Source organism: Canis lupus, chromosome 25 (assembly GCF_003254725.2).
Source record: "Canis lupus dingo isolate Sandy chromosome 25, ASM325472v2, whole genome shotgun sequence".
NCBI lineage: Eukaryota > Metazoa > Chordata > Mammalia > Carnivora > Canidae > Canis > Canis lupus.
The window spans coordinates 12,048,861-12,064,086 of NC_064267.1; the positions used below are offsets into that span (position 1 = coordinate 12,048,861).

The 15,226-nt window shown below is 43.0% G+C and overlaps 1 protein-coding gene and 1 pseudogene across 7 annotated transcripts in view; one reads left to right on the plus strand and one right to left on the minus strand.

Moving 5' to 3' along the window:
• Positions 1 to 3,917, plus strand: part of LNX2 (ligand of numb-protein X 2) — a 76,553-nt gene extending 72,636 nt beyond the window's left edge. For all 7 annotated transcript variants that reach the window (XM_025462632.3, XM_035717666.2, XM_049100975.1 and 4 more), the window contains one exon: positions 1,600 to 3,917. In XM_025462632.3, the coding sequence (XP_025318417.1) occupies positions 1,600 to 1,735 (136 nt within the window). In that variant the 3' untranslated portion in view covers positions 1,736 to 3,917. The remainder of the gene's footprint in view (positions 1 to 1,599) is intronic.
• An 8,306-nt stretch (positions 3,918 to 12,223) lies between these two features.
• LOC112670187 (mitochondrial fission regulator 2-like) lies at positions 12,224 to 13,218 on the minus strand (annotated as a pseudogene).
• Positions 13,219 to 15,226: the final 2,008 nt, after the last annotated feature.

Below are 15,226 nucleotides of genomic sequence, written 5' to 3' on the forward strand. Positions count from 1 at the left end.
TTGTTTACTAACTGGCCTTTTACAGAAACAATTTGCCATCCCAGATCTAGACTGAAGCATCACTTTTACCATCTTGCCACTGATAGGTCTGCTTTGTTAATCTAATGACAGGGACCAAACCTGAGTCATCTGATTAGACACACTGTGATACATGACAGCTAGCTCTGCACAGTCTCACCTCCCTCGGTCCAGTCCTGTCATTAGGTGACTCTGCTTTATTTTTCCTCCACAGCACTTATGTCTACTTAGCATTATATTTATGCAAGCTCCATTGGGGGTGGGGGGATGTGTTGCATTTATTATTATGTTCCTGACCGCTGTAACAGTATATAGTAAGGTCTCAATAAATAGTTGATGAATGAACATGTGATAGCTGCCAGAAACCATGCTAAGCGCTTGGGATTATATTATTGAATCTTCTTAACAGCCCTTTGAGGTAAGTGATGTTGCTATTCCTGTTTGATAAACAAGATAACTAAGTCTCAGAAAGATTAAGAAACTTGCCCACAGCCAAATAGCTGGATATGGTTGATTGGGTTCACACCCCGGACTATCTCTACAGAGCTGGGATTGCTAATTCCTCTGCGGGGCAGGAAGTCCTCAGCCAACCTTGTGCAGCCTCGTTCCTTTATCAAAGCTCAGGCACTGGGAGAAGAACGAGATGTTAGATCAAGAGATTCTACAGAGTGAGAGGAGATGGATTTATGTAGATTCTTAGTGTTTAGTTTTTGAGGGAAGAGCCAACTCTTAAAAAGTAAATGTTGACACACTAGACAGAGTGCCGCACAGATGGAGAATGTATACTGTTCACAAAGAGAAAGTACCATCCAGATAGTCTTGTAAAAAGTGGATCAGGGTCAGTAAGCTCCTGATGAGTCTTATGTTGACCGAGATGGGTGAAAAAAAAATCAGTATTTTAGGCAGAAAGAGTAGGGGGAAAATGAATTAACCATTCTCTTAGCTAAGTTACTCAACCAGTGTGGGTCTCAGTTAGTTTATAATTTGCATTCCACCTACTTCCAAAAAAATTGAAGGAACTAACAACAAAATAACTTATTAGTATTACAAACTAAAGAGCAAAAATCATAAAGAAGAGAAAGACCTTCAGATGTATCATCCGTTTGTGATAATCCTGTCAGAAGACAAGCATCAGTAGCTGAAAGAAGAGGAGGTATGGGTCTTATTCTCAGTGTAATTAAACCCTCAAATGTATGAGCTCTAAGAATGAACAGAGAAAGAATAGTCAAAATAATAAGCAACCCCCCTCCAAATGCATTATTTAGTATTCCTTCAAGAGACAGCACATTTATTCTCCTAATTATATTTTGCTTATGCTTACATGAAAATTGCTCTGCTTGCCCTCAAAATCACCCAGCAGTTAGAGGAGAGGTCGGCCCATGGGTGTCCTTGATTGGCAAGGGAAGGCCAATAGAGGCTTAAAAATTGCCCCAGATGTTTCACAAAGTAGAAAATAGACCCTTACCATTGACAGCTAATGGTTAAGTGAAACTGTGAATTTCATGCTAAACCAATGTTAGGATAATGTTTTCTAATCCCATGAAAATAGTTAACAGCCCATTTCTGTTTGTCTTTGTCCAGATGTGGGGATATGATCGTAGCCGTCAACGGCCTGTCAACTGTGGGCATGAGCCATTCTGCACTCGTTCCCATGTTGAAGGAGCAAAGGAACAAAGTCACTCTGACAGTTATCTGCTGGCCTGGAAGCCTGGTGTAGGTTTTGAAATTGGTTTCTAGTCAAACATCTTCCCTTTTTAGACTTTGGAAAGAAATCTCTTTCCTTGTGTTGTGTTTCTGGTTAGGAGTGCCAGACTCAGCTGGTGTTTGCAGGGCCCAGAACCACTCAGATTGTCCTTTTGTTGTTGTTAAAATGGCTTTCTTCAAGTTAGCCACATTTCTTTTAGCTTGGAAACAGTCTTTCATTAACCCTTGTAAGTTCTTATTTTCAAAATCCAGACTCCCCGTTTTCAGAATGTGACCTAAAATAATGAAATAATGAAGATCGCGCAAACTGTGACCTGGCCAGCTGGATGAGAGGACCTCAGGCAGTTCTTTATTTCCCCTCCAAGTCCTAGAATGAGTTCCATGCCCCAGCACTGGTGTCTGTGAAGCCAGTAGCGGTAGCTTCCTCTGCCCCTGCCTCAACCAAGGCCACAAATGGATATGTTTTAAATTTAGCTGGTAGCCCTTCCCCATTTTTTTCCTGTCGGTGCCAACATTTCAAAACTTCATACTGTTTGTAAAAAGTGATTTTTCTGGACTTATTTTATTTCTCCTTTATTCTCTTAGTACTTGTAGGTGATGAAGACAGAAGTCTGACACTACTAAAGAGCTTTTTAAAAAATAATATATCATTAATTAGAATACTAGATAATAAAAAATCACGTTTTCCAGTGACAAAGGCATTTGGGAGGTGATTACAGTTTAGTGCTGGAGATGGTAAAAGCCACACTTACTTGCACAAGTCCAGTAGCATTTAAAGATTCATTTCCAAAGGAATGATTTGTTATGCAGGGAAATTTTGAAGCAGTTTTTGCTAAAATTCATTTTCTAGAGTTTGTATTGTACTTATCAGCAGTCTTGGCTAGACATGCTTTTTGTGATTTATGCAGTTAAACTAAAGATAAAACTGTGTTGCTATTCAGTACACATTCATATGTATCGCAGCTCAGTGTAGGAGAAGGTATACCTTTTTTATTTCATTCCAAGAAAAGCCTTGAGTGTTCTAGAAATCCTAAATTTTTTCCCCATTATTTCTTGTGAACTTAATTATTTTAAGAAAAAGACTGAAAAGTCCTGGATTTTTATCTAAAATATTAGGTTTTAGATATTAATATCTTTCAGTCAGTTCTTGGTCACTAGGCTACTTCTTATTTTTCTGTTTTTGAAAAGTACCATCAACCCCCTTTGTTAGCCCTTCATTCCACCTGGTTGTCCCTTGGAAGAATACATAAAGAAGTAAGATCAAAATATCTTTACCTTATTAATATTATCCATACTTGAAAAAGTTTCACTTAGAAATATAGTTCAGAATCTGAGCTCATTTACAAGTGACCTCTGTAATAAATGGTATTGATTATCAGAGAATGTATTTTAAAAATATGACAGTATATTATGAAGCATGACCACTTGATTTTCAAACTAGCAATTGCATTGCTAGGATTTATCGTGTCTATAGCATGTCACTGATTATTCCTGTTAGTTTCTTAGTAATTTTTTTTAAGCCTGTCTCTTTTGAATAAATAAGAAACGGCAACAATAATTGCTACTGATTTGTTCAACCCCTTAGCTACACTGTATGATCAACATATAATGAAGATACAGTGGAATGCCCCATACAGTATATTACTGTTATGTGATGATTGGCTTTTGAAGCAATTTGGTATTGAAATGCTTTGATATTCTAATTGACATGGAACAAGTTTTTTTTTTTCCCCTGCTCCCCAAATAGAATTTTCTATCCTACTTTGCTATTTTTTTAAACATTTTGTAAGAATGTGTCATTTCTTGGGGAGTGGCCATCCATCAACAAATATCCTAATGGCTACTTTGTTATATATAAAATACTTCCATTGAACCTGGGGATATAACGAGTATTTTGAAAGAAGACACTTTTTTCGACATTATTTTTATCATGGAAATCTCAGACTCAGCCTAAGCTAATTTGGTTTTATTACAAAACATGGTAGCTTTTGGTCAGAATGATATTTGGTGATGGAAACTTGTTCATAATTTATTATTACTGTTGAAATATTTGAATTTTCTCATCTTAAGCATAAATAGTTCAAATATTTTGATTTGTTCTGTGCCTTTGGTTTAAATTATTTCAGGATTTTCAAATGTGTTTAAATAATGGTGTGATAATCAGGATGGAAATAAAAGTCATCCTTTCCATACTAGTGACATTGTCTCTTTTCTTGAGTAGCAGAAGTTGACTCAGTATGTGATCTCTGTTTGTTCACGATCCCTCTGTCCTCATTTCAGTGGTCCAAGCTTTGGACCTCAGAATCCTAAGTCCATCTTCTGATCCTTCCTCTTATGTGCATAACACGTGTGATTGTTGGAAGTTTTGCCCATGCACTACCTCTGGACCTGTATTGTCCAACATGTGTGGCCACTGAATACCAGAAATACTACCAGGCTACATGTTGAAGTGATAATACCTTGGATATATAGGCTGATATAAAATATGGTGCTTTTTTTTTAATTTTTATTTTTTGGTGGATTTCCCGTTAGTCTTTTTCTATGCATTTTTTTTCCAGTTTTATCAAGAAATAATTGACACACATCACTGTGTAAAATCTGAGGCATAGAGTATGGTGGACTGAATTACCCATATTGTGAAATGGTCACCACAAGAGGTTCAGCTAACATCCACATTCTCATATAGACACAGTAAAAAGGGGGGGAAAAAAAGGATCTATTTTAGGATCTACTTTCTTGACAACTTCCCTGTATATCACACAGCAGTGTTCCCCATAGTCTGCATGGTGTACATTACATCCCCAGTACTTATTTATGTCATAAGTGGAAGTTTATACATTTTGACCACCTTCCTCCAAATCACCCTCCCCAACCCTAAAATACATTACTAAAATTAATTTCACCAGTTTTTCACCATTTTAAAAATGTGGTTACCAGGAAATCCAAAATTACATGATGTGGCTCACCTTGTATTCCTGTCAAACCTCATGCCGGGTGCCTCACCTCTTCACTGGCACAGCATTTACCAAACAGGCAGTCCTGACCTTGTGCTTCCCTGTCTCTCCCAGAGCTTTGAGCATTCTCTGCATTAAATAAAACAAAATTTTAATTGAAGAAAATTCTTCCCAATTTCCTAGCAAATTCAGTTCCGACCAAGGCCTGTGTGGCCTGACCCCCCAAGCGGGTCTTCTGGATGGCTCTGCGGTGCCATTTGCCCTCTGTGGCTCCCAACAGTTTGCCCACATCCTCAGGTCCTGCTTCCATCACCCACCTCGCTTCCCCCCCACTCCTTGCCTCATTTAGAACTACCATCACGCCTGTGCCTACTGGGGCTGACCTGGCTCAAATGGCATTACCTCTTTTGGGCAAATTTTTACCAACCTCCTGGGGCAAGCACTTTTTTTTCTCTTTTGAAAGATTTTATTGTTATACTTGTAGGGTCACGGATGCGTACTAGGATGAAAAACTTGCCAGATTGGTGCTTGATTACCACTGTAGCAGTTTTTTTAATTGGACATAAAATATCAGAGATTCTATACCTTCTGAAGAGCCCAGGGTATTCTAGAGGGAGAATGTAGGCCAAGTGTCCTTTCTCTGTCCCAAATCCCTTCCAGGATACCATATTACATCTAGTTATGCCCCCTCAGACTCCCCTTGACTGTGCCATTTTCTCAGACTTCCTTGCTTATGAGGATCTTGACAATATTGAGCACTGGTGTAGGATGCCCTCTCTTGGAATTTGTCTGCTTTTTTCCCTCATGATTAGACTGGGGTTGTGGGTTTGCAGGTGAAATGCCATTGTCTTCATGTTTTAGTGAGGCTGCATTCTATCAGCATGGCCTATAACTTGGTGTTGACCTTGTTCACCTGGCCTAAGTAGAGTGTTAGGTTTCTCCACAGTAAAGTTGCTTGCTCTTCCCTTTATACTGTAGTCTTTGGACTAGAAGTCACTTTGCACAGCTGACACAGGTGTGGGGAATTCTACGCTCCATTTATTTTTGAGCCTGTCAGCGCTATGAGGGGGTCTCTGGTGCTGCTCAAGGAGGCCTTGTGGGTGGAAAGAAGGGAATCCAGAGATTTTAGAGGGTTAGTTTTCTTGAGATACTGTGCAATATGAGCAAGTTTTCAAGTAGTGTAGTGGACTACTCACACTCCAAATTAGCTACTGTACTTTCTCACGAGAAGACCATGCAGTCTGCAGATTCTATTGCTGTAATTTCCAAACTTGGTTTCCATTCTTTTGCATATTGAAGTGGGCTGTTTTTATGATTCCTCAAATGTTTGAAACCTTGTATAAGTGGATGGTTTAAATTTAAAGTTAGCGAACCTGAATTTCAGCTTCTAAGGGTACTTCACCTGTTCCTCATCCCTACAGGACCCATGTGATAGTCCAGCAAAGTCCCATTAATTCAGACTTAACTTCTTTGGAACTTGAAAGCTTAAATGGAGTTGTAGTTACTTTGGCACTTTATATAAGAAATAAATCAACATTTAAAAAGTGGGTATCTAAGCTTCATGCTGAACTATTACAGGTTCCAAGTTGCCTTAAGCACTTGAATACCCAGGCACATTTCAGTGATTGATAGGTCTTTATCCTTTGTGATCATTTAAACAAGAATCCACCTAGCACCTACTGTATGCATGACTCTCAGGCTCTGGATCACCTCTGAGAACACCTAATTTCATCTTTCATAATTCACACCTTCTTCCATTTGTCCATATTCGGTGATAAAACAGTGTAGGTTACATGGCAGAGTGAACTTGCTGCCCAGTCACAGGCGAGGGAGCTGTAAAGCGAGCTCCTTCTCTGAAGTCTCTCTTCTTTTCCTGCTGAAGGCAAGGTTTCAACCCCTCAGGGTCCTTATTAGAAAGCTCTTGCCATTTTACAGTGTAAATCTACTCCATTGAATTGTGCTAGCTATTAATTTCTATGGCAACACAAAAGCTCTTTAGTAAAGGTGAACATGTAAGCACAGTGCCTACCAGCTATAAAGCACCTACGGTAAGAGGTGCTGAAATTTAATCACACAAAGGAGTAGAAGACGTAACACCTCCCCGCCCACAGCAGAAGGCAGGCCTCCAGCCAGGAGAAGGGTGACTGCATGCCCAGTGCGCCAAGATTTCCATTTGAGCTCTAGTGACTCACCTGCACATCATGCTTTGAAGTTGGGCTGTTTTGCAAACTTCTACCAGTACCCCGCCTTTGTTCCTCAAAAGTTTTCAGTTTTAAGGGTGAGTCCAACAACAACCCTTCCTTGAATTGCCCAAAAACTGGCCACTGGTTGAAGACCGGGCATGTTAGAAATATCTATTGTAGAAACATCTACATCTGATGTAGAGAAGTAACACGGTTGTCCAGTGTTGAGGTTTTGAGGGTGGAGGCAACTGTTAAAAATTAAGGACGTCTTTATTGTGCCAAGATTTTATTAGGGAGTCTCCTCTCATCCACAACTCTGCAAGAATGTCTAAGGTCATGGGATGTGTTCAGTCACATACCCATGACTGCAACCCTCCCACCACCAGACCTCCTGGGGAAGTGACACCCCAGAACAATTGGGTCGATTCGCCTCCTCCCTTCTGTGGCCGTATCCTTCCTCCATGGTGTGAGCCTCTGGGTCTTGCCTGCCCTCTTGACGGCATGGGCTGTCCTCCTGACCCTGGGGTCCCACCCTGTGCTGATGTAGGTGGTTACTCTGCAGAGAAGTGGGTGCTCACAGCAGCAAAGCTACCCCTGTGGAGAATTACTGAATATTTATATGGAAAATGAGATTTCATCCCCTCTTACCTTTAAGTCATTCCAAAGGATCCGATGTCCTTGTGTCATGTAAGTCCCCATACTTCAGATAGTTCTTTTTCCCATTGACCCCAATCATAGAACCTTAGATGGGAAGTCCTTATCTGTGTTTTTCTGATATAAGAATCACTTCTATAACATGGTCTTCTAGCCCCTGCTTTAATATTTCCATGACAGGGACCTCACTACTCCATTTGTAATTGTAAATGATTGTTCTCAGTAATAGAGCCTTTCTCCGGCTGGAATGTAGACACTTGGGAAAGGAAGATATCTCTTCATTTGTTATCTTTAATATCTAAATAAATGTCAGGTGTGCACAATACACAAAGTACTGATACTTTTTCTCCCTTTTGCTCAACAAAGGTTTCCTTAGCACCTGCTTACATGCCAGGCACTGTGCTAGGTGTTCAAAATCCACCAGTTACCAAGACAAAGTTGTCGGCTATCTGTTAGCTTACAGTTGAAAGAGGTAAAGCATAAACACTAAAATGAAATCATATGCTTTTAGGAGGTGATAAATGCAAGGAAGGAAAAAAAGCCAGGTGAACAGAGGGCATGCGGTGGAAACGAGCTGTGTGAGAGAGGCAATCAGGGAAAGCCTCTAAGGAGGCATCAGGTGGAATACGGGCTCACTGCTGCCATTGGACTGCGCACCATCAGTTGTTTAGAGACCTCCGGATCACGTGGTGGCGATCACTCCTCTTTTCCTGCCCCTGCTCTGCAACAAAAGCACTGATGTGTGCTGAGGTGCACATGATACTAATTTAGGGGGAGGCCCACTGGGCGACACAGTGCATGGAGCCAAACAGGCTGAGAGGTCTGTGCTTGCACTTACCAGCCTGAGAGACCTGGAGCAAGTCCTTTAATCTCAGCTCCTCCGTGTTCTCATCTAGCAAATGAGAAGTTATGTGCTTACTCCACTAGGTGGGTGCAAGTTTCAGAGATCGTGCATATAAAGTGGCTGACGCGTTGCGCTAAACAGGCTGTAGTCAATGTGTAGACAGAGACACTGGCTACACATCCCTAGGAGTCACTGAGAAGCACTAGAAGGGAGTTACCTGCTTTCCGAGTTTCCTCTGAACCCCAACTTTTGTTTGCCCTCAGTATTGTGCGTGTTTTGTGCACTCGGCAGGTTCTGTCATGCACCCTGATTACTCAAGTGACTCACTCTCCCAGACGTGGCCGGGCTGCTGCTCGGGCCGTGCCGCCCTCCGGGAGGGCCTGCCAGCCCTGCGGATCCTTCCCGGCCCAGCCCCGAGGCCTGCGGCTGCACAGCGTCCAGCCCTGCTCCTCCAAATTCTCACTCCCGCTGCCCCCCGCGCCCCCTGTGCCCCATGCCCCTCGGCTGTGCTTGTCCCTCTGACGCTGCCCCCACCCCCCACTGCAGCCCCCCTCAGCAGCTGCAGGCGCCTCGGGTCGGCTCTTCGGCCACCCGCACACCTAACAGCACCTGGCACTGGGCGTCAGGCGATGCTCAGCAGTGTCAGAGCTGCAGAGAAGCCGAGGCACAGAATGGAGACCCCTCTCTGGATTGCACCACTGATGACTTTCAAGATTCCGCAGCGGGTGGGGCTGGGGAAGACCAGAGGCCAAGGGGTAAGGCGGATGGATGCGGGGCAGCTGGGGAGTTTTTGCAACAAGTCTGTCAAAATGTAAATGTACAAGTCTTCGTGGATGAAATAACATGGTGTCTGGGCCTGGCTTGCAAGCACTCCAGCAAACAGAGAAGGAAAAATGGGAGTAAGGGAAAGGAAGAAAGAAGGGGGCAAGAGACTCTTTGACTTTTCCATAATAGAAACGGCATTGTAGCAAAAAAAACAACAACAAAAGCGCTTGGCAGTGAGCAAAAAGTCCGTCCTTAGCCAGACCTCTGTAGTTTGAAATCAGCAAAATGAGTCTGTATGGGAAACACAAGATTGTGATTTATTTCTTTTGGCTTACCTATTTGGGTGTAATGCCGAGGCAGGTTTGCTAGTTCCCCTACGCATGTTCAAGGAGTGCAAGTGACACAAGAACACCACGCATCTGTCTAACTACATCCTAACATCAATGCTTTACTTGCACATGTTTTGCATTCATTACAGATGTTTCATTTCATTCTCATAATAACTTAATGAGACATGTTTGGTGGAGATCATACCCATTTGATAAAAGAAGAAAGCTGGAGTTAGGAATTTACTCATTTGCACGTAACTAACAAGTGGACAAATACACCCTAGAAGCCAGAACTTGCACCCAAGTGTCCCTGTTGGCTGCCTACGACCGGACTGTACCCCAGGATAGTCCATTTGTGCCCTGATCACACGGCATGACCAAAAATAGGGGATAGAGCTGCTTTCCCCCTCTTTTCACATCTGCCCTCCCCAAGAGGAGTGCTCTGCCACAGTCAGCATCCATTCAACAAACAGCGAAAATGAGTAGGACAGCTCTGTCCCTTGGGAGGTTTACAGGGATGAGTCAGATGAAAACGGTGAATAATGTCACTGTCCTCTGCCAGAACTTTAGAGAGACCAGGAATTAACTTGGAGGAGCTTTGCAAGGTTGCACACTGTGTTCAGTCTATGTTCTGATTTACTTCTCTCATCCTTGACTTTGCAAAAGACTGACATTCTTGGTTCCTAATGCTAGACCAGCTGACTTCAGCCCATGCTCCTGATCTGAGCTCTGTACTTTCACATTTCCATTTTAATTTCTAAACAGGGAACTTCGTCAGAGGCGCCCTCTCAATTCCTTCTCTTGGCTCTCACAGTACCTATCTTGGCAGAAAATCTCAAGTATACTTCAGAATCCAGAGATGGTAGCTTGACAATTTGATGTTGAAATTCAGTAAGAAATTTGGAAACCTCCATAAATACAGCATCTCAACCCAAAAAAATTCCTTTGGTTTCTGTGGTTGAGTGAAATTACAGTAACTAACATTTATTGAAAGTCGACTCTATGCCAAGCATTATTCACACACATTTATGCGCTCACTCCTCACAGGCTTTCAAAGTAAACACTGCAGTTATTCCAACTGCACAGCCAGGGGAAGTTGAGGCATGGAGAACTGGGCTCCCAGGGCAGAGCGTTGGTGGAGCGATAAGCTCACAGTGCTGTGTTCTGTCCCATGATGATGCGAAGGCCACGCCAGATCTCACACCAGGCCGGGGGACACCTCCCTGGATTTTGTGTGTGAGCACTGACTGGGGATCAAAAATCTACGTTCTGACCCTGTCTTTGCTTTTGCCTTCCTGTCTGACATCTATCTGCCTCCCTATTTGTCACATTTCCCTTGTTGCCACCTGACATCTGACGTGGCCGGGCAGCAAGGGGAAGACTGAACTGGCGGCCGGTGGGCCAGACCCTGAGTTGAATCAGCCCATCCCTGGATAGTTCCTGCCCCTGGAAAGAACGTATGATCTGTCCCAGCTACTTGACAATGCAAACTATACTCAATGCACTATTATTTCCATGTAATTGAATAGATGGGATTTCCAATTATCCAGAAGTAAATGTGAACAAGGGCTTCTTAGAAACAGCACATATCGTTGACAAAGATGCCTGTTCTCCAAAGCTGTGACTGGCCTGGCCACCCTCCTGCAGGTCAGGTTGCACCAGGCGCTGGACCCACAGGTCTCTAGGAAGCTAGGCTTTCTCCGTCAAGGTTCTGGGCTTTTCCACCAAAAGCAGGAAGACCCTCCTTAGCCCACGTAGCATGGAGGCTCCAGGTGGCAGTGTCAGAGCCTGTCTTGGTCACTGCCACACTCGCAAGGCCTTGCACAGAGTGGCTTGTGGGTATACAAGAGGACTGACACTGCTCAGGGTAAAAACCCCAAGATCGTGAGAGGAACCCCAGCCTGCTGGCCCTGAGCCTGTCCTGTCTGCCTCTGTTTTGTGCCCATCCCTCTTTCCTTCACTTTGGTCCTCGCTTTCTTTGCTCTGTTTCTTTTTTGCTTCCCCGGCCTGAAAACGACACCGCGTCTAAGCACGCCTGCTTTGGATCTTGGATCTCTTTCCCACAGCTCGCTCCTGTGGCATTTTGGCCAGGCTTTCAAGGTGTCTGTGGCTGGATTTCAAGGGTCTGACGGTGTACTTCCCCCGCGCCCCGGGGACACAGGAGCCCCTGGTTCCTTCATTTCCAAGCTTCTCTCTTCTCTTCCCTATCTGATCCCACCAGCCCCCCCGCCCCAGCCCTGTGGGGCCTGCTCACTTTACCCCCTATGCTCCTCGTACACCACCTCCAGCGCCCAGGGAAGGCCCACATTATGCTCCGCCTGAGCTTTGGTTCTTTTTTTCTGTTCTCTTTTATTTATTTGTTTTATAAGATTCTATTTTTTTATTCATGAGAGACACATAGAAAGAAGCAGAGACATAGGCAAAGGGAGAAAGAGGCTCCCTGTGGGGACCTGATGCGGGACTTGATCCCAGGACCCCTGGATCACGCCCGGAGCTGAAGGCAGAGGCTCAACCACTGAGCCACCCAGGCGTCCCTATTTTATTTTTTAATCGTTTTTTTTTTTTTTTCAAATCAAGTGTTTTATTTCAAAAAGCTTCATAGTAAGTCAAAAGCAAAAAGGAATGTGTGAAACAACAGAAACAACAGAAACATTAGCGGTACCAGCAACAACTGTATAGCCCGTTCTGTGCAGGTACTTTAAGAGAACTTGAAGGCAAAGATATATCATGAACAATACACTTAAAAAAAATTAAAACATTAACTTTACATTATTATAGCTCACTCTTGAAGTTCCTGGAAAATGGAGAAGATTCCCAAGACTTATTTTCTTTCTCAAAAGAATCATCTTCTTGGAAAGCAAACTTCTTCTTACGTGCATGGGATATTAAAGACACTGGATCCCAATGTAAATCTTGTCTTTTCCTCTTATGAATGGGTCTACCTCCAGGTGACCATTCAATACCGTGAAGCTTAACCTTATTCTTATTCATGTCCTTTAGAACATCCAATATGTTTGGAACATCTTTTTTTATCCTGGTTTTTTAAACGACTGTAATTGGTCTTACTGTTGTCACCTGGGTGCTGTTTTTTCATTTCATTGGCCGAATTATCTGAGTCACGTGTATTTTTCAATCCTGGCTGTGTGAGAGAAGAACACAGAGGCTGTGGAGAAAAAAGCTGAGGGGGCAGTGGAGGAGGAGGCAGAGGAGGAGGGGAAAGCATTGAACTTGAAAATGGATCCAGCTGGGCACCCAGTTCAGCAGTCTCTGGTGATGACTGTTGTCCCAAACTGCTAGGCTCGTCATTCAAGTCAAAGAAGCTCTCATGTACACTGGTTTTGGGTCCCTGCCTCCCCACGATTGCAGCAATCTGGGTGCAGAGTAAAGTGAGCTCCTCTTCCAGGGCGGCTATCTTTTTAAAGGCAGCTTCTCCTACAGGCCCACCATTTTTCATTCATTTATTCTTTCTTAGAGCAGGTGACAGTGAATTCCAGACTGGTTGCAAAGAATGGAAAAATTCCGTTTTCTCTTCTTCATGTTTCCATATATTATTTCTCAAAATTAGGCCTGGAACAAGGTTCTAGAGGAAGAATTTTCCCGATGATCTGAACAATACTTCAAGCTGATCCATAGTCTTTATTTTCTCTAATCTGCAAAATCTGGTCTATCGGAACATCAAAATATTCCAGCATTTCTCTTACCATATTCAGTATGAGCGACCTTCTCACTTGTGGAAGCCTTACCTGGGCACAAGTTCTCTGAGCCATCTAAGGATGGGTGCCAGGGCTTTGCTGTTTCTCAGTCCTCCAAGGTACCTGCCCCAGGGAAGGTACAGACAAATGCAGAGCCTCTGCAGGTGATGCGCCAGCTGAGAGCAGGGCTTGTGGTCCACGTCCCCATCTGCAGCCATGGCCTCCCTCCCTTTCCCACACCTCCTCCCGTGGGCCTCCTTGGCTTTCTATGATGTGCTGAATGGAGGGACGGTAACCACAGACTCATCCCCCTTTGCCATGTGTCCCACTCACCTTCCTGTCTCTTCCCGGATCATCTCTGTGTCCAGGACGGCCTTCTCCATTCAAACGCTTCCAAGGTCCTCCCCAGCTGAGAGCGCTCCTCATTGACTCCAGGCAGCACCTGCCTTCGGCCCAGGACGTGATCCTGGAATCCTGGGATTGAGTCCCATGTCAGGCTTTCTGCATGGAGCCTGCTGCTCCCTCTGCCTGTGTCTCTGCCTCTCTGTGTGTCTCTCATGAATAAATAAATAAAATCTTACAAAAAAAAAAAAAAAAGAACACAAAGAGTGAAGGAGACAACCTGGGGCAGGAGTGTCCCACATGGCACTTCTCCGGGAAGGCTGTGCCCTGGGAAGTGGCAGGCCTGCGCAGAGGCGAGATCAGATGAGACAACCATGCTTGCTCATCAAAGCAGGTTTCTTCAGACTTTTAAGATTGCATACCCCCTCAGGAAGGAATCAGGATCACTCACCCCCTCAATATACATACATTAACCTATCAATTATATATATATATATATGACATATATATATATGACTTGGCTAGTATAGAGACACATTAGACACAAAATGTGAAAATAGAAGAAAAAGATGAAATAACATATGGTTTTAGTTTATGAAAAATATTTAAAAAATATTTTCCCTCACTAAATTATTTATTTTTTAATTTAATTTAATCTTTTTTAATACTCTCTATACCCAGTGTGGGGCTTGAACTCACAACTCCAAGATCAAAAGTCACATGCTCCTACCAACTGAGCCAAAGTATTTTTTTTTAAGATTTTATTTATTTATTCATGAGACACACACACACACACACACACACACACACAGAGAGAGAGAGAGGCACAGACATAGGTGGAGGGAGAAGTAGGCTCCATTCCATGCAGTGAGTCTGATGTGGGACTCGATCCGGGGTCTCTAGGACCACACCTGTGGGCTGAAGGCAGCGCTAAACTGCTGAGCCACCCAGACTGCCCTGAGCCAAAGTATTTATTATTAAGTTTTAGTGAAAACAATCGGCTTGGATATACATCATTCTTTTTTAAAAAAAACTTCATTTTGAAAAAAAAAAAAAAACTTCATTTTGTATTTGAGGATACAGTATCAGAAGTACTGGATGATACAGTATCTAGAAAAACTGGTTCTAGAATTTAATTTGCGTTGGTGCTTGGCTGTCACACATCTCTGAGACCGGTTTATCTCCATACTCACTTCTGTGTCCATCCACCAATTATACAGTTTGTTGCTTCAATTTAGCTACAAATTTCCATTTTCTCTGATGTCAGTCTATTTTGCATGCTAATTAAAAGCTCTTGCAATTTTACATTTTGAACAAATGGTTTCAAAACACTGTAAGGTAGATTTTTGTGTAATTAGAAAATTCTGTTTCAACCTGAAGTGTGCACATGAGAGTTATTACAGGTTGCAACTACAAATCTAACCTTTCGACAATAAAAATGCCATAATAGTAAGACATTTCCAAATATCTCATTTTCAAAACACTATTCCAATAGCATACATTTCCTCTAGAGGAAAATTATCTTTAAAAAGAATTATGTTTCCACTTATTGTTACAGCATCTTTTCTTGAAATGACAGATTTGTTGGCTTTTCTAAAATAAACACTGGTGGCCTGAGACTGCCAGATGGGATGCTTTCTTTGCTGGGTGGTTGATGAGGGCTCTTCCCAGGAGAAGCAGCAGTCTCAGCTGACCCTTGGTGTCTACGTGTGATTTCAAGACTTATATCGTTAGTCTCAGT